Below are 26,436 nucleotides of genomic sequence, written 5' to 3'. Positions count from 1 at the left end.
ACCCAAGATCTGCACATCCACATTTTGGACTCATATATGCTCCAAAATCGACCCAAAATAGCTAGATTTAAACTTTGGAATATTCTGAACACTTCTTCAAAAGGCCACGAACCCATCAGAGGTCATCTCCAAAAATCACAATTAAGCCCAGAAAAGTCACTTTCTAGCAAAACGCATTGCTTCTTTATTCCATCGCCAAATAATAACCGTTTGGTAGAAAAAGCCAAAATTTTGACACGAACATGTCCTCCAATTTGAATCACTCCAAAATTCGTTTGTTTGATCACGTTTTGCTACAGAAGTGGTCAAATGTCCTATATTAAAAATATAAAACAAAGTATCAAAATTCTACCAAAATAATTATAAAAACATACTAAAAATATGGTAAAATATATAATATGAAATTGACTTATCAATCGACCCTTACAAGTATAAAATTCAGCCCATTTATCCTCCCAATCCCAAATGCTAATTTCCCCATTATGGCCGTCCTTGTCTTCCCCGCTGTCTTAGCTGTCAGCCTAGGGTGGTGCCGACACCTTTGCCCAAGGTTGTGCCACCTTTGTGTGAGCATCAATGTATGCTGAGATGCTATCAGCAAATGCCTCCCAACAATTATCAATGTGTTGCCGGATGTGCATATCTTTTAAGGAAAACTAATGAAAAATATTTGAAAACTTTGAGTTTTAACAATAAGGACAAAATAAAAGGTAAAGTGAATAGTACCAGGGTTGACTTTTTAGTGTAAAAATATGGTTTTTCGTTAAAGTGAACAGTACCGGGAGCTTTTCGTTAAAGTTATCTATCTTTTATATATAAAGCCGGAGGCCTGGTGTCATTAGCTTCAACAAAAAGTTACACAAATGCCCTCAAAACAAAAAATTTCAGAAGAAGTCTAAAATAATACATCAAATAATCCAGGGACATTTTCGTCATATAAACAGTATTTTAAAAATAATTATTATTTTGTCATAAAAATTATCAAACAAGTCACTCTCGTTCATGCATGTAGATCAGCAGCTGCACTGCTATTCTTATCCTCCTCCTACATTTTTCCACTCCAAAAACTTCATTTCATCGTAACTTTTTCATACGGTAACGAAATCACACAAGGTCGGAGCCTATAGATTCGTATCAGAACTCTCTTCCATCTGATGTGATACCCACACCTCAAAATCAACTGTGTTCAAAGATTGGAGCCTAGAACAATGACGGTTTTTTGGCGGAGTTTTGCTGATTTCGGCCAATCCCGCCAGAATTTGGTATTGGCCCAAGAGAGAAAGTTGATCATTTCCTGACAATCTTTCTACCTATCCCTTCAATTTTCTCTCCACTTTTCTCTGTCATTAATTAAACATTCAAACCGCGTAAAGATTTCCGAAAAATAAAAGTTATTTCCCATTAAGAATAAAAAACCCAGGAACCATTTGCTCAAAATCCAGAAAAACTCGAGATAATCACTTATTTGATGAAATCCCAATGAAGCAAACGAAGAATGCACCTCAATCTGACCGTTAGCGGCGACAATATGAAGAGCAGAGTGGTGGATGAGAGTTGGGTCTTTCTCTACCACAGCTTCCATGGTGTCCAACTCCTAAAATTGTACGGCTCGGAACAGCCCATGTTCTTCACTCTCTGCAACTCAACCCCTGACCCATCTCTCTCTCTCTCTCTCTCTCTCTCTCTCTCTCTCTATCTTTGATCCATCTTCACCTGAAGGCAAAAGGTGGTGGCCTCCATTGCTCGCAGAATGAAAAGTTTCACATTTATGTATTTCCAAGTGTAGAGAGAGAATGAGAAGAGGGAGGAGAGAGAGAGAGCTTTGGAGTTTGGAGCTGCCCAGAGCGAGACTAGGTGCTGACGAGTCATTGTTCGGGCAGTCACTAAGGCTGACGAGTCATTGTTCGGGCAGTCACTAAGGCTGACGAGTCATTGTTCCAGCAGTCACTAGGGCTGACTACGGGCAGCAGTCAGATATTTCTAGGGAAGTTGGATTAGATTCCGGAAACAGTATGATGGGCCAACCAGCCACACCCCAGTTGACTAAATCAATCGTAGCCATTGGGATTTTGACTCGATTCTTTTGGTCGTTGGATTAATAATAATTAGGCTGCTAATTTTGAAATTATGGACGTTAATTTGATGTTAATTGTGTTTTACTAGGACGATGATTTGCCGTGTTGGAAGTTTGACTGTAGGCTTCGACAAAAATATTAGGAAAAAATTGCCCCTCAACAAAAAAAAATCCAAAAAAATCCAATATAATATATCAAATAGTATAGGGGTAATTTGGTAATTTGGTCATCATAAAATATAATATAAATATAAGTGGGAAGAGAGAAAATGATAAAAAAAAAATGGAAGGATGAATGAAAGTTGATGGTGTCCACATGAAAGGAAAAGAAAAATATAATAAAAAATAAGAAAAATTATGAATATTGTGTTTAAAACGTCTTAAGAGGCGTGTAATGCCGCTTAAATAAGGGAAAAGGGGTGGGCTTATGTAACATCCCACATCACCCAGGGGAGTGATCCTTAAATGTATATTCTCATCCCTACCTTGTCACAGCCCGTCCCGGAGATGTGTATTATTTTATTCTTGATGATGTGAAATGACGGAAATACCCATGGACATTAAATTGTGTGATGTGGTCTAAGTGTTGTGTATGGATCACTATTCTCAAATCCTAATTGTTTTGGACCAATTAGGTTTAGGTATATTGTGTATTTTGGGTTGTTGACCAATTCTAGACCACACACACACATCCACATCACCTTCTCTCTCTCTCACTCCCGTACTCTTCCTTTCGGTTCACTCTCTCTCTCCCTCTCCCTTCTCGTATGGACAACTCCCAGACACCAGTTACCATTTACAGATCGAGGGATTTAAAGTCACCATCGTCTTCCTGGTAACTCAACGAGTCAAATGGTACCCTTAGTTTGAGGAGAAGTTCACAGGAACTTGAGGAGCTAGAAGCTCCGGTGTAAGGTACAGTACCTTGACTTTGATCGTGGTTGTTTTAACGTGTTTCAATGGTTAAGAAAGGTTCTAAACAACTTTATTTAAGTTTTTGAGAAGTTTCGAGGTGTTTTGGACGTTGAAAATCCAAGAAACCATAACCCTGATTCTGAGTACTGTGCATGCACTAATTAATGCGTGGTTTTTAGGAGTTTTTAAGCTCATAGGAAGCTTTAGGAGGTCCTAAGGAGGCTCGGAGTGGATCGTTGGTGAAAATTGGATGTCAGAAAGCCCAGGTTCGAGGCAGTCGGGTCAGCAGAGATAGGGATGTGGTGTTCATGCCAACAGAGGTCGCGGTGGATGACATCAGAAAGTTCCCATAAACAAAACCGTGATGGCGTGGTCGGGGCCCAAAGTGGACAATATCGTGCTACGGTGGTGGAACGGGCCCGGGATGTGATGAACCCGGGCAGGGATGTGACCAATGGTATCAGAGCCAATCCCTAGCTGGAAGTGTGCCGACGAGGATGTCGGGCCCTTAAGGGGGGTGGATTGGAACATCCCACATCGCCCAGGGGAGTGATCCTTAAACGTACATTCTCATCCCTACCTAGCACGAGGCCTTTTGGGAGCTCACTGGCTTCGGGTTCCGTAGGAACTCCGAAGTTAAGCGAGAAGGAGGCCATAGCACTCCCAGGATGGGTGACCCACTAGGAAGTTGTTCGTGAGTTCCCAAAAACAAAACCGTGAGGGAATGGTAAGCCCAAAACGGACAATATCATGCTACGGTGGTGGAGCGGGCCTGGGAAGTGGTCCGTCTCGGGCCAGGATGTGACAGCTTAGCCTCACAATGTGCTAGCAATAATGTAATTCAATCAATTGTTTATTAAATAATATTTTCTTTATTAAAAAGTTCTTTTGCATACGGATAATAATGTGATTAAATTAATTGTCAAATAAATTTTTTTTTTTTTTATAAAATAAATGATGTTATCTACACTAAGGAAGAGGGGGATGTGCTTAGTTTAACAATGAGCTAGTAATAATGTGATTCAATCAATTGTTTATTAAATATATTTTCTTTATTCTTAATGTAAATTCTATAGAAACCGATTTTATTATTATATAAAATCAGCTGATTTAATTGGTTTATGAGAGGTTTCTTCTAGCATGATCTAAAGTTATTCATTTACTTCAAATATTTGACTTTTCTTTTGTCAATTTACGCTAGTCAGGCGGGCTAGCTCCTAGCGGCTAGGCGGGCGCCTAGGCGGATTTCTTGTTCCTCTTCCTGGCCTTCGATTGCTCTGCCCATCTTCTTCTTCCTTTGTAAAATTCCCCTGCTCCGCCCATCTTCCTTTTCCTTTGTAAAATTTCCCAAAACCTCAAGCACATCGAAGAAATCTTCTAAAACATTGCATGCTCGGTCAAAGAAATCCCAACTGTCCAGGTCAATTTCTTGTTTATCCCTACAATTGCAGATCTGTTATTCTAATTCTACATCGCTCTCTCTTCACTCATGCTCTCTCACCCTCTCTCTTCAATATTATGTGAACGCCTCCTCTTTTAGGCGATGCTATGAAACAATGATATGTATAAATATTTTTAACAGAACTGCCTAGTTCGCCTCCGAGGTCGCCTAGCCAGCCTAGTCGGCCGTCTAGGCACCGCCTAATACCCTAGCCGATTTGTTGAACGCTTTTGGAATAATCGTGGCGGCAGCCTGACGCCCATCGCTTAGGCGGCCGCCAAGCCTGCTTTTTAGAACATTGGTTACGTAACAATGTTAAGTGGCAGAATAACTCATTAAAATATATACGTGTGTTTTAAAAAATAAAAATTGTTAATCAAATTCGAGCCTATACTATTTTTTAATTGGACTATTTTGCCACTCGACAATGCCAAGATCCTCAAATAAAATTTCTCATACATATTGGCGAATCTAATAATTTCGTTATAATATTGCTAGGTGATGATGCTGAGAAAGTGAAAGGCGGTGCTGTTTCCTGCTACAAGAAGTGCGAAAACCATTCTCAGAAACAGTTGGGTTGAGAAATGTGATCTCTATTTGTCACCAGCATAAAATATTTGTGGCGAAAAGAAATATGTAACAATACTAATAACTTTGGTTGTTACCAAGTGAGTATGTCCCATGAGCCTCTGCTGCATGAATCAAAGAATCAATAATTTAAAAAAAATTATGTTTTTCTGTTTCTTGTGTGGTCCAAAGATTTTGGCAATAGCTAATTGTACACAATATGAATTTGTGAAATTCTAAAAAATATATACGTGCTCATGATCTTCATCACCTTAATTGATAATGTTAAGTTGCCAAGATGTATAAATGGTACCTGGTAAAATTAGTCTATAAATAAAGACCTAGCTAGGTTGTTTTGAAACATCAAACACACAAACCACAAAAAATTCTGAAAATTAAGGACAATTTAATTAGCCATGGAAGGAACCACCATTTTCAGCTTGAATGTTACAAAGTTATTGATGATCAACGCAGTGCTAGTTCATGCACTGCAGGTGCAGACACTTCGAATACACTACAAACCAAGACTTCGTCCCTACCTTACTCGTCCTCCTCCTCCACCCACAGACGGTGCTAGCTCCAGTCTGCCATCACCCACACGACCAATTCCAAGTCCACCACTACCATCATTTAAAGATCGCTTTCGCAATTTTAACCAACATATATGTGATCAGTCCTGTACTCTTGAATGCTGCGATCTCTTTGGCATCAACGAAACTTTGTGTCTCAATGGCCGCCTTCCTGATCATGATCATCCCGGCCTTCCCCACCGCCCTCCGTTTATAGGCCGTATCCTTACCCCTTATAGCATTTGTTACTCTCAATGCAACAAAAGATGCAGCTACCAGTTGCCTCCCACCCTCTTTCAATGTACTGCTGGATGTGGTTATCATTTCATTGATACTAAATCGGCCGAGTTAACTGATTTGGGTATGCTGTATCTCATATTTTCATGTATGAAATTGTTATTATAGTACTCCAAAACAGCCATCGAGCACTTCTCCCTTTGTGCGGCTTTTTTGAAGTGACAATAATAACTCCCTTCGTTTATATCGAAACTAATTAGTACAATTTTTATTTTGTTTTCATAGTTTACTCGTCAATAAAGTGTGTTTTTGTCCAGATGCTGACAAAGTGAAGAAACACGCTGCTTCCTGCTACCACAAGTGCAGGAAGATTTTTGAAGTAGTGTGACGGAGGCCGCAAATATATCAGGTTGAATAAGAATTTTTTTGTTTTTTTTTTTGTTTTTTGTTTTTGAAGAATCGTAGTAGTTAAATGGATCGGTGTAATGAATTTGGTCTCCTGGGTTGTTATAAAGCAGTGTGACGGAGACTGCATATTAACTTTTACGAATGCATAAAAGTTCATACTTTTATTTCTTGTCAAATAAAATATATAGTTGATCATTAGAGAAAGACGGTTGACTCTCCTATTTTTCAAACAAAAATCCAACTAATATTAAACATTTGTTGCAGTCATATTTAGAATAGGAATGTGATTGTGTAAATCCTAGGGAATCTGGGAATGTATCTTATATTCCTATTAAGATTAGATTACATATCCTACTACTATAAATAAAAGCACAATGAGGTGAATCAAACACACTTCACAATTAAATCAATCTCTGTAGACATCGAAATTTCGGTGAAATGAATGTTGATCAATAATTAAAATTTCAACGTTCATTTGTCACATAAATTCACGTAACATGTGACTCAATGAAAAATCGAAAATCATCGGAAAAGTCATCAAATAGGACATGTGTCAACACCTGGCAGAAATGATTTATTTCATCTGATTATTTAAATAAAAAAAATCAAGTTTTGAAATTCTATAAATAGGAAGCCAATGCATTCATTTTGATTCACCAATTCACATGACACCAAAACCTTAAAGCTTTGAAACTCTAAAGCTCCCAAGCGAATCCCGAAGGATCAAGAAAGCTTTCTTCGTTCTTCGTCAAATCCTCCTTCAAGATCAAGCCTCGACGGCCCTTGAAGAACTTCCACCAATTCAAGATCAAGCCCCGACGGCCCCTCGAAGAAAGTGTTCATCGTTCATCGTCCGTTCATCCTAAGATCAACCCTCAACGGCCATTTGGATCAACAACATCAACAAATCCACACATCCAACAGTTCTTCAAGATCAAGCCCAAAAGCCCCCTTTAAGATCCGTTTGTCAACCTTCAAGATCAAGCCCCAACAGCCCCTGGATCAACAGCACAATCCATAAATTCACACATTACGAAGATCGAATCAGAGGCTAAATTTGTAGAAGAGATTGTAACCCTTAAATCATTAATACAAATATTATTTTGTGTCTTGTCTCATTCATTGCAGGAATTTCAGTGTTTACAAATTTGGCACGCTCGATGGGACTATCTCTACCTCTCATCTCTATCTGCAAATTCGTAAAAAGCACAAATGGCATCAAGGAAAGCTCAAGCTGTTCTCGTAACCAACGCGAAGAACAAAAGCGTCCTCACCGCAGGCGGTGTCACTTTGGGCATCACAACCCGAAGCAAGGTAAGAGCTTTTTCTGCCATCTCTTCCACCCCTGCATCAATTCTGCCGAAGGAACAAAAGCACCTGAGGCACGAGCCCGTGATCACCTTGGCCTCGCTAAGGGCACCAAGGGAGGAAAACCCGAGGAAGTACTCCGAGTCCTTGCTTTTCGATGCCGACTCGAGTGACAGCACAACCATGCAAGTCATGGCTACCGGAGTAACTTCAATTGAGGAACAACTGGCTCAAATGAATGAAGCGATCGTAAAACTCACACGGATTGTGAAGGAAAAAGACTTGCAAATCGCCGCACTTATCAACCAACTAGATGCAAAGCCCGACATGAAAGTCGACCCAATGGTTAATTTATTAAAGAAAGAAGTCGATGAAGAAGAGGAGCCTCCATCGAAGAAAGTCAAAGAGAAGCCAGAGCCAGACCAAGCAATGGCATTCATGGGATCTTTCTCTATCCAGCAGTTGCAGGAGATGATCGTTAGCACCATCAAGGCGCAGTACGAAGGAAGCTCTCATGACTCTGTACTATACTCAAAGCCCTACTCCAAGAAGATTGACGCTTTGAAGATGTCGAGAGGTTATCAACCACCAAAGTTCATGCAGTTCGATGGAAAGGGAAACCCAAAGCAACATGTCGCTCATTTCATTGAAACTTGCAACAATGCTGGAATGGATGGAGACTAGCTCGTCAAGCAATTCATGCGCTCGCTGAAAGGCAATGCCTTTGACTGGTACACTGACCTCGCCTCCAAGTCTATCAATAGTTGGGATCAACTAGAAAGGGAATTCCTCAACCGTTTCTACAGCACTCGTCGCACCGTAAGCATGTTGGAGTTAACCAGTACGAAACAGTGGAAAGATGAACCTGTCGTTGACTACATCAATAGATGGCGTTCATTAAGTTTGGATTGCAAAGATCGGCTTTCTAAAACATCTGCCATTGAGATGTACGTTCAAGGCACGCACTGGGGGTTACATTACATCCTTCAAGGTATAAAACCAAGAACATTTGAGGAGCTGGCAACTCGATCCCATGACATGGAGCTGGGTATCACCAATCATGGGAAAAAGGAGCCGATCACCGACTTCAAGAAAGATAAAGTGTTTTCCTCAAATGTAGACAGGACTGGAAAAAAACCCTCAAATGAAGCTTTTACTGTAAACACTGCACCCATCAAAACCTCCACCGTGCCCATCAAGACCTTATCCGCACCTATCAAGATCTCCTCCAAGACCAAAGCAAAGGAGATAAAGAGAGGTGAGCCTCCTTGCACCCAAGACAAGTACAAAAACACCTTGAGGGAACTGGAGGAAAAGACGTACCCTTTTCCTGACTCAGACATGGATGCAATGTTAGACGACTTGCTGGAAAAGAAGGTGATCGAGTTACCAAAATGCAAGCGCCCTGAAGAGATGAATCGCGTAAACGATCCTAAGTATTGCAAGTACCATCGTATCGTGAGCCATCCTATTGGCAAATGCTTCATCCTTAAAGAACTCATCATGAAGCTAGCACAACAAGGGTAAATCGAGCTCGACCTTGAAGACATGGCCGCAACACATACTATTACAATTGCTTTTGGATCCTTCAATCCCGTGCCCCTCCAAGTGACACTCGACCATTCCTGTCAATACTCAAGTTGTACAACACCTTTTGTACAACCATCACTAGGGGCAAGCGACCAAGATGCACATACCGATGATGAAGAATAATGGACATTGGTGACCTATAAAAAGACAAGGAAACCAAACCACAAGCCACAAAGCTAAAGGTGGAACAAAGGAGAAAGCACCGTCGCTGTAATAGTAGGAAGCCCAAAAGAAACGTAAAAGCTGCTAAGCCAACATACGCTGGGGAACCTGATGAGTAGATTTTATATTATATATTTTACCCTAATCTTAGTATATTTTGGTTAATATATTGGAAGAATTTTGATACTTTGAATTGTATTTTCAATATAGGACTTTCGACTTCCTCTGGAGCAAAACAGGACCAAATGGACGAATTTTGGAGTAATTCTAGTTGGAGGACGTTCGTGAGTCACTTAGCTTGATCGTATCAAAATTTGGGATTTTTCCACCAAGCGGTTATTTTCTGGCGATGAAATAAAGAAGCTGTGCGCAGTGCTGGAAAGTGACGTTTTTAGGCTTAAATTGCGTTTTTGGAGCCCAAAATGACCTCGGATGGGTTCGTGGCCTTCTGGAAAAGTGTTCAGAATATTCCAAACATTAAATCCAGCTATATTGGGCCAGTTTTGGAGCAGCTTTTGGGCCAAAACGTGGCTGTTCAGATTTTAAACGAATTTTACTATTTTTATTTAGGGTTTTTTTTAATTTTAGTTGGCTAGGGTTTGTGTGGTGGCTTAGCAAATATATTGCTTGGCCGTCTACAGTTTTTAGGAGGCTTTATTTTATGCAATATTGGAGACAGAGAGAAGTGTTAGGGTTTTGAAGATTTTCTACTTGAAGGTGTTTTCAATCCTTTTCTTAATAGATATTTCTATGATTTCAATTATGAATATGCGGAACTAATTTCTTTTGCTAGGGCGAAGCCTTGAGCCTTAGCATGAATATGTGATTTTTATTTAATTGCTTATGATTGATTGCATGCATATTTTGAATTGTTAATCACCGGGATAAAAACTATCTAATTGTCTTAATGCCTGATCACCATTAGCATCTTTAGAAAAGTAATTTGATGCAATTTTGGTCGGAAGGTTCCCTGAAATTGACGCTGGCTTCTTGTGATTAATAATTGTAATTTCTCTTAGGATGAATATCACGTCTTAAGGATTGCATGGTTTTTCAAAGGATTTTCATAAAGCATAATGAGTCTTTCATGTTTAGATTTGATCCGAACGTCCGGACGGGTTGCATGTTAGATATACGTTCTATGTTGGAGGTTCCAAGTAGAATATGAATTAGGAAAATCTAACCTTCAAAGTAGCATGTGTAGATCATAAGTAATTGGTAAAAATTCATAGGATTGCTAGGTGATGGTAGAACCCTAGTGCTTTCTTAATTTTATTCTCCCAAAACTGTTTTCTTTCTCTCTAGCTCTAATATTGCAGATTGTTTATTTTAATTCATTAATTTCGTTTTTATTTTAATTAGGTTACAAAATCAATCACTTCAATTTCTACTTTACAATAATTAAATGGAATCTGATTAGTTCGAATTATTTAATAATCCCTGTGGAGATGACCTTGCGAAATCCGTTTATACTACAATAACCTTGTGATTCTTGCAAGTAAAATAGGAAATTTACTACTCATGCCACAAAGCTAAAGGTGGAACAAAGGAGAAAGCACCGTCGCTGTAATAGTAGGAAGCCCAAAAGAAACGTAAAAGCTGCTAAGCCAACATACGCTGGGGAACCTATGGAGCAAGAGCCACGTATTCCATTTTCCTTGCACGAGTACTTCCCGAAGAACTTCTTCCAGTAGTGCACTATCGCTGCATGTCACATGGTCGAAGTAGAAACTGAAGAACTTTCAAAAGGCAAAGTCATCGCCATTAAGGGAGAAATTACCCTCACACCCAAAGAAGGTCTGCCGACGTACTTTAGCATCGAGGAAGCGCTACGATTGCCAAAGAAGATGCAAAGAGCACTAGCAGCGGTCTTGGCAAGTCCCGATGACCATGAAGTGCAAGAAAGCAAGGAGAAGGCTTGAAACTTCGACCACATGAGTATGCCGCTTGTTGTGCTACCCAGGACGCAATCCACTTCACCGATGAAGACTTGCTACTAGGATCCAAGCCTCACAATCGTCATCTCTTTGTCTCTAGGTACGTAAGGGAGCATAAAGTCAATCGCATGCTTGTGGATGGTGGATCGGCCATAAACATCATGCTGAAGTCAACAATGACCACAATAGACATCAAGGTGGATGAATTATCCCTAAGCTGTCTACTAATCCAAGGTTTTAATCAAGGAGGACAAAGAGCGATGGGCATGATTCGAGTAAAGATGACCATTGGTGAACTTAAATCAAGCACGATATTCCACGTAATTGATGCAAGAACTTCCTACAGTCTGCTCCTAGGAAGGCCTTGGATCCATGGGAATGGAGTAGTGCCATCCACCATCCACCAATGCTTAAAATTCTACTGGGAAGGGGTAAAGGTGATCCAAGATGATACCAAGCCATTCACTGAAGCGAAATCACACTTTGCAAACGCCAAGTTCTACATGGATGAAGACATAGTGCCTGAAGCTCTTCCAGAAAAGATCAAATCCACAGGCAAATCAGCACCTAAAAGGCAAGAATGACAAGCCGTGCCATTTTTAGGCATAAACGATGACGAACCTGTTAAACCTGTAACAACCAAAATGAGTAGGACGCCTTCAAAAGGATCAAACACACCCATATTCTGATACATCCCGATGTCAAGAAGAAAGAATGGTCAATCACCGTTCGAAACAGGAGCAAGCAAAACCGACACACAGTGGCACAATGATAATGTGAAGTTGCTCAAGACAAATGCAGTTTTGCCTCTGACACAGCTAGGCGGTGCTAAGGTTGCAAGACTACCACAAAGCTTCATAGAATCTCTGCCAAAGGGGATGGAACCAAGCTTTCTTCCAACCAAGAGGAACGAAGAAGGTTTTGATCCAAACGCCTACAAGCTCATGTTGAAAGCTGGGTATGACTTCGCTTCCTCTCCGAATCTTGGAAAGAAGGTTTCAAACATTGTCAACGATAAAGAACATAACCTTACCAAGACTCAAAAGAAGTTGAAAGAGCATGGTTACGGAGTTGACAACAACAAAGCTGGGCTCGACTTCACACCAAATGCACCCGTGAAGATTTCAAGCAAAGCGAAAAACGCTAGCACTCAACACATCAGCGTGAGCGTTGAACAAAATCAAGAGGAGCCTAAGTCCGCTCCTCGGACGTCAGTCTTCGATAGGATGAATCATTCAAGGCCTAGATTTTCGGCACTTGATCGCATTGGTGGTCAAGACCAAACCTCCGTTCTCAAGATGCTTAACACACTAACATCCCAAAGCTTTGTTTTTTAAAGGTTGTCAAAACCCAAGCAACGAAGCAACACGGCTAGCTCTCTTCCGCTATGGTCATCTTTGAAAAGACTTAAAGACTACAAGAAGCCTTCTAGAAAGAGGGAAATGATGCCAAAGGAAGAAAAGCTCGATGGACTGGCAAGAAAAGATGATGTTCGAAGCTTCATTCCTTCAAGGATGAAACGCCAAGCAATCTTGGAGGTTGACACAATTGGATCACTGAAAGTGAGAAGGCGCACCATCATTCACATCGGCCAATCTTCATGCCAACAAACCCGAAAGGACGACACTGAATAGGAAGTCCAAGACGTCTTCCACATCACGATCCAAGAAGGCAAAGAAGACGAAATCCCTGAGGAAGACGTCACTGTCGCACCACCACAACTGGAGGATGGGGGCAAGCCATGGTTGATGATCTCAAGGAGCTCAACTTAGGCACAAAAGAGGAGTCAAAGCCTATCTTTGTAAGTGCGCTGCTAAGTGCGGATGAGACAGAAGAGTATTACCAACTGCTACTAGAGTACAAAGACATATTTGCTTGGACCTACAAGGAAATGTCCGGCCTTGACTCTATCATCGCTGTGCATCATCTTGCAGTCAAGCCTGGAATGCGACTGATAAAGCAAACTCAAAGGCGATATCGATCAGAGCTCTTCCCACAAATTGAGGTTGAGATTGACAAGCTAATTGAAGCAGGCTTCATTTGAGAGGTGCAATACCCCAAGTGGATCTCCAACATCGTCATCGTCCTTAAGAAATTTGGACAAATACGTGTTTGCGTAGACTTTCGGGGCCTCAATGATGCTTGCCCGAAGGACGACTTCCTCTTGTTAATCATTGAAATCATGGTGGATGCAACCACTGGCCATGAAGCACTGTCATTTATGGACGGCTCTTCTGGATACAATCAAATTCGCATGGCTTTCGAAGACGAAGAACTAACAGCCTTCCGCACTCCAAAAGGTATCTACTACTACAAGGTAATGCTCTTTGGTTTAAAAAACACTAGAGCCACATATCAACGCACAATGCAAAAAATCTTCAATGACATGCTACATAAAAACGTAAAATGTTACGTAGATGATGTGGTGGTCAAGACAAAGAAAAGATCAGATCACTTGAAGGATTTACGAATAGTATTTGAAAGGTTGTGAAAATATAACCTTAAGATGAACCCGTTAAAGTGCGCATTTGGCATCACCTCTGGAAAGTTCCTCGGCTTCATTGTCAAGCACCGTGGCATTGAAATGGACCAATCAAAGATCAAGGCCATTCAAAGCATGCTTGAACCAAGAAACTTGCACGAGCTGAAGAGTCTACAAGGACGACTAGCCTTCATCAGGTGTTTCATGTCCAACCTTGCAGGGCATTGTCAACCGTTTAGGCGACTCATGAAGAAGGATGTTCCGTTCGTATGGGGTGAAGCATGCCACAATGCTTTTGAAAACATAAAAAAGTATTTATCAAGTCCACCGTCCTGGGGGTGCCTGTGCCTGGAATACCGCTTATATTGTACATCGCCGCTCAGGAAAGTTCAGTTTGAGCACTCTTAGCACAAGAGAATGAATCCCAGAAAGAATGAGCGTTCTACTACCTCAGCTGAACTCTCACAGGTGCCGAGTTGAACTACTCCCAATAGAAAAGATATGCCTCACCTTGGTGTTCGCTATCCAAAAGCTGTGGCATTACATGCATGCTTACACCATTCACCTGGTTGCTAAAGCTGACCAAGTCAAATACGTCATCTCCAAACCAGTCTTAACAGGGCGACTAGCTAAATGGGCGTTGCTTCTCAATCAATACGAGATCATCTACGTCTCAGCTAAGGCCGTCAAGGGACAAGCGCTAGCAGATTTCCTTGCCGATCATCCAATCCCAGTGATGCGTAAAATAAGTTAACACACAAAATTAAACCCTCTTTTTATCAAATGTAGTAAAGTATGTAAGTAGGGATCGTTCTAGGCCGGGGATTAGGAGGGATTGCTAAACACTTGAAAACTGACTTAAAAACATAAAAACAAAATTTAAAACACTAAACTAGACTCAAAGAATGCAAAACTATACTTTAAAATACTTAAACAAACATAAAACTCAAAACAGCAACCTAATGACTCAAAACTGCCTAAAAACCACTTTCTGGGCAGTTTTGAGAACCTAACAAGAACTTGGACGAAGTTGGATGAAAACTTGAATCAAAACACTTAGAAACACAAATCAAAACACTTTCTAACTAATCTAAGACTTCAAAATAAAGGGGGATTTGTTTTGGACGAAAATTGAACACAAAACAGAAACTTTAAAACAAAACAGATTGTAAAACGTTTTTGGATGAAAAGGATGGATAAAAGGCTAGTTAGGAGGTTCTTCTCCACACATGACACACTTGCAAACAAAATGATTTTCAGTTGTTCTTTCAATAAATTATGAAACTCAACACCCCAAGTTAATTAGATACGCTTAAATTAACCTTCAAGTTCTCCTTAAGTTAATGAATTGGATGGAAAAGCGCATACAACAATTCAAAGCATTCCTCAAAGGTTCCTTACGTGATGAGCACAATAAAGATACAATCAAGAATCATGAAGCACAATGAGAACTATAAGTGTTGACGAGGCATTCGTTACTATGATGAGCATGAAACTAGTGCCAAGAATTCATTCAACGCGATCGTTTTCAAGCGACCTTCACTACTTGTGATTATAAGATTGTAACTATTAGGTGAAACTCCCTCATAATCTAGCATCATATTCATGCATGAAAACTAAGCGTGCACTCTCAATCAACATACACAAATAAGTTATCAATCAAGTAGATGAACGAATTGAATCCGCAACTTATGAAATAACAACTGAATGTAATCAAATCATATTGCAAGCATGTACATGGTTTCGAATCACCCCCTAACTAAGAGGGGTTTAGTTCCTCATACTCACAAAGCAAAGATACATAAAATTAGACATTAAAATCAAAGGAAAGAAAACACCTAAAATGCTCCAACTTGGTAGCAAGTGCATCCAAGATTCCTCCTTTCCCTTGCTTGCGGCATGAAGCTTGTGGACAAATTTTTGGTTGGATTTATGGTGTAGAATGGATGGGGAATTTTGTGGAAGGGTTTAGGGTGAGAGTGGAAGAGTGTTTGATGGTTGGAAGGTGGTGGAGAACTAGGCAAAGAGGGTGGAAGAAGGTGGAGTGGCTGTTATGTTTTCTAGGCACTAGAATGGTGTTTTTGGGGTGTTTTGCTTCCTAGGGTGTGTATGGACGAATTTTTGTTATAAAATGATGAATATGGGGGATTATATTTTGGCCAAGGGGTGTAAACATGTATTTATAGGCCCCAAAAACCTTAGAAAATCAGGTTAGGTTAAGGATGAAATGCATGGTAATTTGTGTGTGTGGTGTGCAATGGTCCAAGGGTGAAAATGAAGTGATGATGCAAAGTGTGAAGGGTAAAATGGAGTGGTCTTGAAGCTAGGGAGCATGAATGATTGTGTACATTGCATAGAGATGGAAAGGGAGGTGAAAATGTGTCAATAAATGGGTCAAAGGTGCAGCAACATGTGGTACACAAGGCATGGGATTCCAAATGTGAATGATGGAGCATCAATTGGTGCATGTAATGGATGTAAATGTTGTCTAAAATCTAATGAGTGAAGGGAACAAGAGGTATCAAGCAATTGAGTGTAATAATTAAATGAATTGAAGCATGAAATTAGAAATTATGTAGGGGACAAGAGTGATCAAGCATGGCATGGAATCCAAAGGGAATTCTATGTGGTTTGCATGGCAAGGAATGCAAGTTAGGGTGACAGATTTTTGGGCTATTTTCTTCATCTTTTGGACCATAATTCTTCATATTCTTGGCCTCTTTAGTTCTCAAATTCGTCCATCCACTTGGCCTATGCATTTGCTATCCATTCCAAGCCCGAAACATGCTCCAAAGGCCTCCAAAATGCATCTTCTTGCATACTTTGTACTTAGAGTCTGAAAACACACGAAAATGACTTTAAACATTAAAATAACTAAGGAAACACGACATAAATGCACAAGAACAAGCCAACTAAGTCGCATAAATATGCTCCTATCAAATTCCCCCACACTTAGCTTTTGCTAGTCCTCGAGCAAAACAAAGAGATAAAACGAAACAAAACAAATAAAACACAACCTAAACCTTCCAACATTTGCCTCAAGGATTTCCAATGCACATGACATGTTAAAAATCATTATCCCCACAGATTTGAGTCATCTTTACACTTAAGCACATACTTAATCATAGTCACCACTTACTAGTTCACAATTAATCAATTAAAACAATGTTTTTGATGTAGTAACATGCCTTAGAGAAATCACTCAATTCCTTACAAGATATGCACTCAATTTTCACTCAGATTTTCTAACTACACACCCTATACTAGTTATATGTGAGAAGATTGATGTAGATATGAAAACGAACGCTCACATATATGTATCACAAAGAAAGCAATTTCTGGAGTTAATAAGCATGTTTAGATATGATCTCATGAATGGAATGCTACTACTTAGATGCGAGAACCAGTGACACCATATGCTCATACCAAATTCAAACTCCACATATTGAAACGCATGACACTCAAGATGAAGTTAAGGGTTGTAACGGGGCTTGGGGTGATGGCTAACAAATGAAGGATATGGATAACAATCGTTCTTAAAGCAATAGCAAGTAAAGTAATGAAATTGAAACTTAGAATTCACTTAGATTGCAGTAATCAACTTTTAAACACGAAGGGAAGATTCAAGCAATATTTAGGGCCGAATTCAATGTTTTGGACCCTTTCTTCAACAAGCAACACTTTAAAACTCTTTTTCACATATTTTTCAACTCCTTTTCTTTTCACAGCTCTTCTTCTTTTCATTCTATTTTTCACGAATCTTTCTTTTCTACTCGTGCCTTATGAATGATTTTGGCATACACACACACACAAGAATCACTTCCCCCACACTTGTTTTCTGCCATACATTAATCAAAAGGAATTCAATTTGACTCATACTTCACTATGCTTCAAGAACAAGGGTGGATGGTCCTAAACTAGGATAGGTAAGGATAATGTGGTTTAACAAAGAATGTAGGCTATCAAGGCTCAATGGGGTTAACTTAAACATATAACGATATGGGATACATGGCAGTTTGGCTTTGGTGGTGGTAACTACACAACTTCATCTTGAATATGTGTTATGCAAATCAATAGCATGCTTTGAATGAAATAGGCATGAGTTCTAGCATTTGGAACTAAATGATGAAACGCCTTCTAAGTAATAACCAAGCAAAGAATAATGAGATCATGCAACGACTTTAGAAAACAATAATGCACAGATTTTAACTCTCCAAATAAACATTTAGGCTCAAGTCTCACAAGGTTGTAGCGTTAGTTTGAGTTCTTTCCTTCAAGCATGTTACAAAAAAAACTAATTTTTTTTTCTTTTATGATTACATGTGATTTCATAGGTTATAACCACAATCACGCATAAATAAAGAGTAAATCAAACTTTCATCCATGTTTATAACTCTCTTTAACAGTCATGCAATTACAAACCGAATCCTCATCATTGTGTTGGAAGGTACCCTAAGACACAAATGAGCGCACAAAAACAACTCTTTTTTTGGATTTTCAAAAACAATTTTTCAAATTTTTATGAATTTTCGGATTTTTTATGTCAAAACACACTGAAACACTCCAAAACAGCTTAAAAAATACTTAAAACAACAAAGAACAATACTAGAAGTAATGGGTGATAAATTTCTACGAATTTCATGCAAAACAATGGTTACCCCCCCACACTTAAATCAAACATTGTCCTCAATGTTTCAAGCATATACTCACACAAAAAACAAGCAAATAATAAACGACAAATAAACATGACAAATATGGCAAAGTAAAAACCAGACAGAGTAGAGTTTAAGAATGCAAATCTGGTTTTGGAGATAGTTGATCTTGTTGACTTTCCACAGCTTTGATCTTGAACTGGATTGGAATTGTACGACGAAGCTTTTCTCTTTGGTGATGTTGCAGTTCCTTATTTGTTCTCCAAGCAGATGTGGCAGCTTCTCTAGTTCTTCAGCTCGGACTCCTTATGCTGGGTTGATTGTACGAGCTGCATTCTTCTCTGCTTGTTTCTTCTGTACGTTGTCTCCACATGCTGCTGGTATCATTTTCGCTTGCCTTATCTGTTCTTCAGGTAGATGTGGCAGCTTCTTTGGAAGTACATCAGCAGTGGAAGACGAGTACTCGAGAGCAATTTCTCCATGTCCTGCAGGTTAGAACAAAGACAAGGAAAAGGACATGGAGAATGCATGATATGAGATACTCTTGCTTTCAACCTTTATGATATGAAATACTTTTGCTCTGGATGGGTTGTTTGCAGGGGTATCCCAGGGAATGAGAAATACAGAGTGACTTGAGAGGGTGTGTTGGAAATACATTCTCGGAGATGAAGAAGTGCTGAGAGGGTGTGCCTTTGCTGTGGAAGGCGAAGGTAGATACTTATAGGACTTTTCTTCACAACCGGAACTATTCCCTCACTCATTGTCGGCAGCCGGTGGATGGATGAATAGTATAAATTACGCGCTTTCTGACAAAGCTGCCGGTAATTTCCGCAAAGCTGTCAGTTGCATGTGACGAGTGACGACACGTCTGGACAATTTGATCTTTTGAAATTCGGTGTTCGGCTCGTGGTTTCTGAGCAAGCCCAGCCTTTAAGAAATGAAACGCCTCTTTTGAGAAAAGAATCCGACTTTTGAGAAAGGAGCCCCGACTCTTCGATTTGCGAGAGGACGCTTCTCTGAGGAGCGCCTCTTTGATTTCTTCTTTTTATAGAGGCGTTAATTTTGTTCCACAACACACTTGAGCTCCCTCCTGTAAACACTCCCTTCTTACACTTGTTTAATCTTGATCAGTCATCCTCTCTTCTTTCTTCACCACCTCTGAAAATGTCTGGCCCTTCCGATCGTCGTTTTGACTTGAACCTTGGTGAAGAGGCAGCTCCGCCTTCACCAGACAACATATGGCGCCCATCCTTCATATCCCCTACCGGTCCCCTCACAGTTGGGGATTCGATGATGAAAAATGACATGACCGCTGCGGTGGTGGCCCGGAACCTTGTCACCCCCAGAGATAACAGACTGCTCGCTAGACGGTCTGATGAATTGGCGGTTAAGGAGTCTCTGGCTTTTAGCGTGCAGTGTGCGGGTTCTGTGTCCAACATGGCCCAACGCCTATTTGCTCGAACCCGTCATGTTGAATCGTTGGTGGCTGAAATACAGAGTTTCAAAGAGGAGATTAGAGGACTCAAGCATGAAAATAAACAATTGCATAAGCTTGCACACAGTTATGCCACAAACATGAAGAGGAAAATTGACCAGCTGCAGGAAACTGATGGTCAGATTTTACTTGATCACCGGAGGTTTGTGGGTTTGTTCCAACAGCATCTGCCTTCGTCTTCTGGGGCGGCACCGCGCAGTGAAGCTCCAACTGATCAACCTCTGATACCTCCTCCTTCCGTGGCCCCACCGACTGCTGAGACTCCGCCAACTACTGCGACTCCGCCGACTACTACGACCTCTCCCAAGCAGCCTTTGTGAAGGCTCTTCCTCTTGTATTATGTTATGTTTCTTTATTTCCCAGATTCCTGTTCATTTCATGAAGTTTAATGTCAAAAATCCCTTGCATATTTGTTAATATTTCAAAATAGAAAATCATAACCAAAAATAATTAAACAAGTAATAAAATTGACAATCAAGCAGAATAAATGGGTTGCCTCCCTTAAAGCGCTTGCTTTAACGTCTTCCAGCCGGACGATGAACACCTTCACTTCTCCTTGGAACCCACGGCATGCAGTGGGATATCCTCCACAACATGCTCCACAAAGTTCTCGTAGATTACATCCTTGAACGGAAATGGATAGTGATGTTTGTTGATGGGTGCGTTGTGTTGTCTAAGGTTCATGTTCATACGCCCACCATCGGGGATTTGCTTAGGTACCTGCACCAAAGAAGGGAACCACCTATCAACTTTAAATGGCATTGGATTTGGATTAGGTGGCTTACCTATGTGATGTGATGAAGTGGCAGCAATGTGAACATTGTTCCCCATGGTGCTTTCGGCCACTTTGAGCATTTTGAGGGCAGTGGCCGTATGGTCCTTGTACTCCACTCCAATTCCCTCGTCTTGCATGGTTCTTGATGCATCCTTCGTGCTTGGTGCTGAATGGTCCGGTCTTATCTTTTCAATTTTACCAATGGCACAACAAGAATGAACAATATTAGGAGTCTCAATGGATTCAGAAATTTTAAAACTAATCATGTCACCACCAAATGCCATAGTGACTAATCCTTTGGCCACGTCAATCTTCGTTTGAGCCGTTTTCATGAATGGCCTTCCAAGGAGGATGGGCAATGAAGGGGCATGGTCCGATTCATCCATTTCGAGGACATAGAAATCCGCTGGGAAGACTAAATGATCAACCTGCACTAAAACGTCTTCCAAAACTCCCTTTGGATAAGCGTTAGATCTATCGGCCAATTGTATGATTACACCATCATGTTTAAGTGCTCCTAGATTCATAGATGCATACACAGAATATGGCATAACATTAATAGATGCTCCTAAATCTAGCATGGCAGATTTGAAACGGGTATTACCAATGACACATGGAATTGTAAAACTTCCCGGGTCTTTGCATTTGGGGGGTAGTTTATGTTGCAAGATGGCGGAGACATTCTCACTTACATGTACCACCTCTTTCTCCCGGACACGTTTCTTTGTTGTACAAAGCTTCTTTAAACACTTGGCATACTTCGGGATTTGCTTTATGGCATCAAGGAGGGGAATGTTGACATGCACCTTTCTAAATGTCTCTAGAACATCTTTTTCTTCCTCTTCGTTCTTTGATTGCAAAAATCTGCTAGGAAAGGGGACATTGGGCAGATTAGTGTTCGAAATCACAACATTTGGAACATTCTTACCTGAGGTGGACGGATGGGATGTCTTAGATGGCTGTGGCATGGGTGATGGTACCCTTGCCGTGGGGTAAGTGTTCTCATCTTCTTCGAGTTGTATCTTCTCATCTTCCTTATTTCTCACCTCTTTTCCACTTCGTAATGTGATAGCCTTTGCAGATTCAAAGCCACCCTTTGGATTGACCACCGTAGTGCTTGGTAACTTACCATTTTCACGGAATTGCCCCAAAAATTCGGCCATTTGGCCCATTTGCTTCTTCAGCTCATTAACCTCCTTTGCTTGGTTCTGCATTCCCTGCGCCATGGTGGTTAGTAACTGATATGTTTTATCATCATTCATAGACGTACCTGGGTTAGTTTGGGAAGATTGTGCCTGAGGAGGTGGTTGTGGTTCCATTGGCCTTGGAAAGAAACCCGGGGGTTGTCGGAATCCACTTTGTTGGCCATATTGTGGTGCATCTCTCCATCTGAAATTGGGGTGGTCACGCCATCCCGGGTTGTATGTATTGGAGAAAGGATCATTCCTTGGTTGGTTTTGATTCCCATAACCCACAGCATTGGCCGATTCCCATCCTCCATTCTCAATTAATTTAGGGCATTGATCAGATTGGTGTCCTTGAATGGAGCATACACCACAGATTGTAGTTCCTTGCGTTTTGGGGCCTTCAACCAACTGCGATAACATAGACGTAAGGTTAGCCATTTGGGATTGTAACTCAGAAATAGAACTTACCTCATTGACATGATGTGGCCGTGGGGTGTCTCTTTGCCCAACACCTTCATATTGTTGTGCATTGAGTGCTCGATTCGCAATGAGAGTTTTGGCATCCCTAGGTGTCTTATCCACTAGAGCTCCTCCCGCGGAAGCATCCAACATTTGCCGTTCAAGTGGTAAAAGACCTTCGTAAAAGTATTGAAGAAGTAACTCCTCCTTCATCTGATGCTGTGGACAAGAAGCAACAAGTGATTTAAATCGTTCATAATAAGATGGAAAAGATTCACCTTGGCTTTGCTGAATTCCACTTATTTTTTTACGAAGAAGAATGATGCGAGAAGTTGGGAAAAACTTCTCCAGAAACGCCCTCTTCATGCTCTCCCAAGATGTAACTGTACCGGGAGCCAACTCGTATAACCAATCCTTGGCTTTGTCCATTAAAGAGAATGGAAAAGCCTTCATCTTTAAAATACTTCCGTCAACGGTAATTGGAGTCATACTTGAGCATACCACTTCAAATTCCTTCAAATGTTTGTTCGGATCCTCCATGGACAGCCCATGGAACTTTGGAATGTGGTGGAGCAAACTTGACTTTAACTCGAACTCTTCAGTTTTACCTTGAGCAGCCATGGGATATTGGATACACAATGGTGTGGCATTATCCAAACCCGATGCGGCAAGCTCCTTGAGCGTACGGTTGTCCATGGCTATACCTTGCTCTTTTCCACCCACTTGTGCCGTGGCCTTCTCTTCAACCTCAACTTCTTGCTCTTCTAATTCAGGCTCGGGACTAGGAGGATTAGACTCTTGCAATTTCTTTTTCCTTCTCAAAGTCCTCTCAAAATCACCGTCAAAGTCGGAGATATGCTCACGAACAGGTTGTGAGCTACGGGTCATAAACTAGTACCTAAAAACAAAGAAAACAAAACAAATCAGCAACTTAAACAGAAACTTAAACAAAATACAATAATTCGAAAGAAAACAATCCAAGAGATTAGCAAAGTTGCTAATCCCCGGCAACGGCGCCAAAATTTGATGCGTAAAATAAGTTAACACACAAAATTAAACCCTCTTTTTATCAAATGTAGTAAAGTATGTAAGTAGGGATCGTTCTAGGCCGGGGATTAGGAGGGATTGCTAAACACTTGAAAACTGACTTAAAAACATAAAAACAAAATTTAAAACACTAAACTAGACTCAAAGAATGCAAAACTATACTTTAAAATACTTAAACAAACATAAAACTCAAAACAGCAACCTAATGACTCAAAACTGCCTAAAAACCACTTTCTGGGCAGTTTTGAGAACCTAACAAGAACTTGGACGAAGTTGGATGAAAACTTGAATCAAAACACTTAGAAACACAAATCAAAACACTTTCTAACTAATCTAAGACTTCAAAATAAAGGGGGATTTGTTTTGGACGAAAATTGAACACAAAACAGAAACTTTAAAACAAAACAGATTGTAAAACGTTTTTGGATGAAAAGGATGGATAAAAGGCTAGTTAGGAGGTTCTTCTCCACACATGACACACTTGCAAACAAAATGATTTTCAGTTGTTCTTTCAATAAATTATGAAACTCAACACCCCAAGTTAATTAGATACGCTTAAATTAACCTTCAAGTTCTCCTTAAGTTAATGAATTGGATGGAAAAGCGCATACAACAATTCAAAGCATTCCTCAAAGGTTCCTTACGTGATGAGCACAATAAAGATACAATCAAGAATCATGAAGCACAATGAGAACTATAAGTGTTGACGAGGCATTCGTTACTATGATGAGCATGAAACTAGTGCCAAGAATTCATTCAACGCGATCGTTTTCAAGCGACCTTCACTACTTGTGATTATAAGATTGTAACTATTAGGTGAAACTCCCTCATAATCTAGCATCATATTCATGCATGAAAACTAAGCGTGCACTCTCAATCAACATACACAAATAAGTTATCAATCAAGTAGATGAACGAATTGAATCCGCAACTTATGAAATAACAACTGAATGTAATCAAATCATATTGCAAGCATGTACATGGTTTCGAATCACCCCCTAACTAAGAGGGGTTTAGTTCCTCATACTCACAAAGCAAAGATACATAAAATTAGACATTAAAATCAAAGGAAAGAAAACACCTAAAATGCTCCAACTTGGTAGCAAGTGCATCCAAGATTCCTCCTTTCCCTTGCTTGCGGCATGAAGCTTGTGGACAAATTTTTGGTTGGATTTATGGTGTAGAATGGATGGGGAATTTTGTGGAAGGGTTTAGGGTGAGAGTGGAAGAGTGTTTGATGGTTGGAAGGTGGTGGAGAACTAGGCAAAGAGGGTGGAAGAAGGTGGAGTGGCTGTTATGTTTTCTAGGCACTAGAATGGTGTTTTTGGGGTGTTTTGCTTCCTAGGGTGTGTATGGACGAATTTCTGTTATAAAATGATGAATATGGGGGATTATATTTTGGCCAAGGGGTGTAAACATGTATTTATAGGCCCCAAAAACCTTAGAAAATCAGGTTAGGTTAAGGATGAAATGCATGGTAATTTGTGTGTGTGGTGTGCAATGGTCCAAGGGTGAAAATGAAGTGATGATGCAAAGTGTGAAGGGTAAAATGGAGTGGTCTTGAAGCTAGGGAGCATGAATGATTGTGTACATTGCATAGAGATGGAAAGGGAGGTGAAAATGTGTCAATAAATGGGTCAAAGGTGCAGCAACATGTGGTACACAAGGCATGGGATTCCAAATGTGAATGATGGAGCATCAATTGGTGCATGTAATGGATGTAAATGTTGTCTAAAATCTAATGAGTGAAGGGAACAAGAGGTATCAAGCAATTGAGTGTAATAATTAAATGAATTGAAGCATGAAATTAGAAATTATGTAGGGGACAAGAGTGATCAAGCATGGCATGGAATCCAAAGGGAATTCTATGTGGTTTGCATGGCAAGGAATGCAAGTTAGGGTGACAGATTTTTGGGCTATTTTCTTCATCTTTTGGACCATAATTCTTCATATTCTTGGCCTCTTTAGTTCTCAAATTCGTCCATCCACTTGGCCTATGCATTTGCTATCCATTCCAAGCCCGAAACATGCTCCAAAGGCCTCCAAAATGCATCTTCTTGCATACTTTGTACTTAGAGTCTGAAAACACACGAAAATGACTTTAAACATTAAAATAACTAAGGAAACACGACATAAATGCACAAGAACAAGCCAACTAAGTCGCATAAATATGCTCCTATCACCCAGCCGATTGGAAAATCTCAAATGACTTGCCTGACGAAGAGGTGTTATACATAGACATTTTCCCGACATGGATGATGTTCTTCGACGAATTTGCACGAGCAGACGGAGCGGGGGCATGAGTAGTATTCATGTCGCCACATAGGCAAATATTACCTTATTCATTCCAACTAAGCGAACTATGCTCCAACAACGTCGCTGAGTACCAAACACTGATCATCGGGCTCCAAATGGAGATCAACATGGGAATCACAACATTTGAGGTATTTGGCGACTCCAAGCTCATAATCAATCAACTCTTAACTGAATATGAGGTGAGGAAAGATTATCTCGTCCTATACTTTCAACTGGCAATCCAACTGCTACAAAAGTTCAAGACTGTGACACTAGAACATGTGCCAAGAAAAGGAAATCAAATGGTAGACGCTCTCGCCACCCTAGCGTCGAGTATGACACTAGGAGAAAGCGAAACTGCAGACGTGCCAGTTTGCCAAAGATAGGTGATCCCGCTCGTTACTGAAATGATATTGGATGATACAAACGTCATCTCGGTACTTCCAATCGACGCTGAAGAGTAGAGACAGCCGCTAATTGACTACTTGAAGCATGGAAATCTTTCAGATGATCTTAGACGCCACTCTGAAATATGTTGACGAGCACCTCGATTCCTTTACTACAAAGAAACACTCTATCGACGCTCTTTTGAAAAAGTACTTCTGAGATGCCTAGGTAAGGAAGAAGCCAATCAAGCCATGGAAGAAGCACACTCAGGTGTATGCATAGCGCATCAGTCTGGACCAAAGTTACATTTCCAGCTCAAAAGGATGGGTTATTATTGGCCAAACATGGTGAAAGATTGCCTGGAACATGCCAAAAGGTGCCAAGCCTACCAATTCCATGCCAACTTCACACATCAACCGCCTGAACCATTACACCCTACAGCTGCCTCA

The 26,436-nt window shown here is 40.5% G+C and overlaps 1 protein-coding gene and 1 long non-coding RNA gene across 2 annotated transcripts; both read left to right on the top strand.

Moving 5' to 3' along the window:
* The first annotated feature begins 5,374 nt into the window (after positions 1-5,374).
* Positions 5,375-6,415, top strand: LOC114826761 (uncharacterized). The gene is made up of 2 exons (XR_011584062.1): positions 5,375-5,927; positions 6,121-6,415. It is a non-coding gene; the product is annotated as an uncharacterized lncRNA (long non-coding RNA).
* A 1,803-nt stretch (positions 6,416-8,218) lies between these two features.
* Positions 8,219-9,046, top strand: LOC139187812 (uncharacterized). Its single transcript, XM_070804409.1, has one exon. It carries the CDS (start codon positions 8,219-8,221, stop codon positions 9,044-9,046), a length of 828 nt encoding a protein of 275 aa, XP_070660510.1.
* Positions 9,047-26,436: the final 17,390 nt, after the last annotated feature.

This window comes from Malus domestica, chromosome 09, assembly GCF_042453785.1.
Source record: "Malus domestica chromosome 09, GDT2T_hap1".
Classification (NCBI taxonomy): domain Eukaryota; kingdom Viridiplantae; phylum Streptophyta; class Magnoliopsida; order Rosales; family Rosaceae; genus Malus; species Malus domestica.
The sequence above is the reverse complement of the archived record's forward strand: the minus strand, read 5'-3'. Positions and strand labels throughout refer to the sequence as shown.